This window comes from Portunus trituberculatus, chromosome 1 (genome assembly GCF_017591435.1).
Source record: "Portunus trituberculatus isolate SZX2019 chromosome 1, ASM1759143v1, whole genome shotgun sequence".
Lineage (NCBI taxonomy): Eukaryota > Metazoa > Arthropoda > Malacostraca > Decapoda > Portunidae > Portunus > Portunus trituberculatus.
In genome coordinates, this window is record NC_059255.1 from 5,849,181 (window position 1) to 5,852,747 (window position 3,567).

The following is a 3,567-nucleotide window of genomic DNA, read 5'->3' on the forward strand; positions in this document are numbered from 1 at the left end:
CACACACACACACACCAAGATCAAGACACCAAACAGACACCACCACCACCACCACAACACCACAACGAGACGAGACGAGACGATTCAAGACATTTCCAGGTGGTGTGTGTCTGTGTGTGGTGTGGTGGTGAGTGTGGTGTTGAGACATGGCGCTGCGGGCGGTGGTGGGCGGCGTGGTGAGGCGTGGCCTGGTGGGTGTGGGCGGCGGGCGGGCTGTGGTGGCGCCTACACTCCTGCCGGCGGTCACAGGTAAGGGAATGTAACTTAATTATTGTTTTTCCAGGTGTGTGTGTGTGTGTGTGTGTGTGTGTGTGTGTGTGTGTGTGTGTGTGTGTTAGAGTGAATTAGGATGACTTAACCCGTTGCCTGTCTCTTCCCAGCCACCCTGAAGGACCTGTGGGGAATCCTTTTTTAGGGGGGGGGGAGCATTAAATCAAACAATCCGCGTTGCAAAATACGTCGAAAATCAATAAAATGATCAAATATGTCAAAAAAACAAACACCACCTTTGACGAGTGTTGCTGTGTTATGATTGAGCTGTGTTATCAGTGATTCTAACCTAACTAAATTTTAACCTGTGTTCAAAATATCGCTGGTCAACAATAACAACAATGCTCGCCACAGCCTCAGCCATTGTCAAAGCTGTGTTTTATGTATTTTTTTGCATTTTTTTGTAAGTTTTTTTTATTTTTGACGCATTTTGCAGTGCGCACTACTTAATTTAATGCCCCCCAAACAATTAAAACCCCTAATTTGATTTTCTTGATTTTCTACTAATTTAATGACCCCCCCACCCCCCCAGAACGAAAACCACCCACTATAAAGCTTTAAAACAACAACAGCAATAATAAAAAAGCTTAATTTAAACAGCACTAACAATAAAGCTTATAATAATAGTAATAATAACACCCTTTCTCTCCTTCCTACACACCCCCCCCCAGCCGTGCCACAGCCCCAGTGTCAGCCAGCGCGGCAGTATGCAATGCGGCAGGAGCTGACAGAACACGGGATAATGTGGCGGCGGCCTCAGCGCGTGGACTCCTGGAGGCCGGCCAAATCAGGTGACCTCTCAGCCTGTGTGGACCCCCAGGACAGCCGGGTCAAGGCCAAGCTGCAGGTGGTCAAGGAGGCACTGGATGGGTCAGTGGATGCCGACCTCACCAAGTTCAACCTCATTTGATCTTAACTTCACTTAAACTAACCTAACCTAACCTAACTTCACCTAGCCTAACCTAAACTAACCTAACCTAACCTAACTTCACCTAACCTAACCTAACCTAACCTAACCTAACCTAACCTAACCTAACCTAACCTAACCTAACCTAAACCTAACCTAACCTAACCTAACCTAACTTCACCTAACCTAACCTAACCTAACCTAACCTAACCTAACCTAACCTAACCTAACCTAACCTAACCTAACCTAACCACCTAAACTAACCTAACCTAACCTAACCTAACCTAACCTATTTTTATTTATTTATTTATTTATTTATTTTTTTTTTTTTTTCAAGACATTTGCCCGAGACTTTTGACAAACTCCATTAATGTTTTGGGGAGGTGGCAATCAAGTGGGCCTTTTTATTTATTTATTTTATCCCGTCTTCCATTAAAAAAAAAAAAAGAAGAAAAAATTGAGGTAATGTGGAGGGGTGATGGGCACATAGAGAAGCAGTTTGTGGCCCCATGCAACACACACACACACACACACACACACACACACACAGATAGATAGATAGTTTATTGACTACAGATTGTGACATACTTAATCGTAGAAATAGAATCGTATAGAGAACGCTCAATAAAAGGAAGACTAACTAACACTTGAAGGAAAACAAACAAACCACTTTTAACAACAAACAGAAGCAGAATGAAATCTCTATAAGGAATTACTACAACTCAGTCACAGAATATTTAACTAAAAGCTGCAAGAATAAAGATAATTAATATAATGTTAATAATGCAAAAAACTGAGCCTTTCACAGCAAACAAACTCTACCTTCCTTCCTCAAAGATACGTTATAGGTAGTGTATCGACCACAGCATTTAGGATACACACAAACATTCATAGTTCTATTTAATATTTCACATGTACCTCTGGGATCAAATTTATTTAAAATGTTCTCTAATCCACCAAGTTCTGCCACAATCCACACACACGTCGTTCGTTTGTACGTAACCACAAGTACACAGTCTGTCCACCGACCCGTTTCTAATAATAATGAATGACTACTTACACGAAATCTTGTAAATTGAAGTCCACACATTCCATCAATCACTAATCTCTCCTTATATATTAATTTCCTAGATGAGGTAATTATCTCTTACAGCTGCACACATTTGTCAATATATATTCTTTCATTACTCCACTCATACTGATCACTGTGTCTGTATTCATCACAATATTCATCACCCCTGCCTCCCCCCGCAGTGTTGACGACATAACTCGGCAGCTGCTCACCCTGCAGTTTGGCACCAAGGCGGAGAAGATGAAGGTGTCCCGTTACGACTCCATGAGGGACATCCAGCGCCACCAGTACGACACCGGGTCACTGGAGGTCACTAGTGGGTATTGGGGTCAGCTTAAGTTAGGTTAGGTTAGGTTAGGTTAGGTTTGGTTTGGTGGTTTTGTTGACATTAGGAAGGGTCTATGGGGGGCAGATTAATGGTTAGTATTCGCTATTTTAATCCCCCTCATAAGTTTCTAACAGAGTAATTGTTCTCTCTCTCTCTCTCTCTCTCTCTCTCTCTCTCTCTCTCTCTCTCACGCAGGGCTGTCTTTTTAAAATTTTCTCTAAGATTACTTTATATTTCCAGTGTTCAAAATTTTTCGCTCTACAAAACGGCCAAACTCTCAAAGAAACACAATATTTCCCCGCAAAACACACCAAATACACCCGGAACACAATTTTCTGTCCCTCTCTTTCTCTCTCCGTCTCCACCTTGTGTTACCACCAACTTAACCTAACCTCACAACCCCACAAAATGCCCCAAACACAATTTTCTGTCCCTCTGTATCTCTCTGTCTTTCTCTCTCTCTCTCCACCTCATCTTATCACCATCCTAACCTAACCCAACCCAACCCAACCCAACCTAACCTCAGAACACACTACAAACAATATTTTCCCAGCCTAAAACACCCAGAAATATGCTGTAAACACACATATTTTTTTTCCTAACCTAACCTAACCTAACCTAACCTGACCCCCACAGTTGCCATGCTAACAGTGCGCATCAGGAAGGCCCAACAGGAGCTACAGGACACGAAGAGAGGCAAACGTCACACTGTCCGTCAACGCGTGGCCTTGAACGAGAGAATAGCCAGACGGAAGAAGCTGCTTAAACACTTACGAAGGATGGACTACAAGAGGTTTGAGTGGCTCATTCACAAGCTGGATATCCTCTACAGACCCCCGCCCAGGTGAGACAGGGGGAGAGGGAGGGGAGAGAGAGAGAGGGGGAAAAGGGGGAGGGGAGAGAGGAGACAGGGGGAAAAGGTTAGTGTGGTAAGATTGACAGAGGGAGAAAGAATGTGTGTGTGTGTGTGTGTGTGTGTGTGAGTGTGTG

The 3,567-nt window shown here is 43.5% G+C and overlaps 1 protein-coding gene across 1 annotated transcript in view; it reads left to right on the forward strand.

Moving 5' to 3' along the window:
- LOC123519687 (28S ribosomal protein S15, mitochondrial-like) overlaps positions 1–3,567 on the forward strand; it is a 5,195-nt gene continuing 1,628 nt past the window's right edge. Inside the window, exons 1-4 of the mRNA XM_045281218.1 lie at positions 1–249; positions 942–1,140; positions 2,432–2,565; positions 3,214–3,421. Coding sequence (XP_045137153.1) covers positions 147–249; positions 942–1,140; positions 2,432–2,565; positions 3,214–3,421 — 644 coding nt within the window. The 5' untranslated portion in view covers positions 1–146. The remainder of the gene's footprint in view (positions 250–941; positions 1,141–2,431; positions 2,566–3,213; positions 3,422–3,567) is intronic.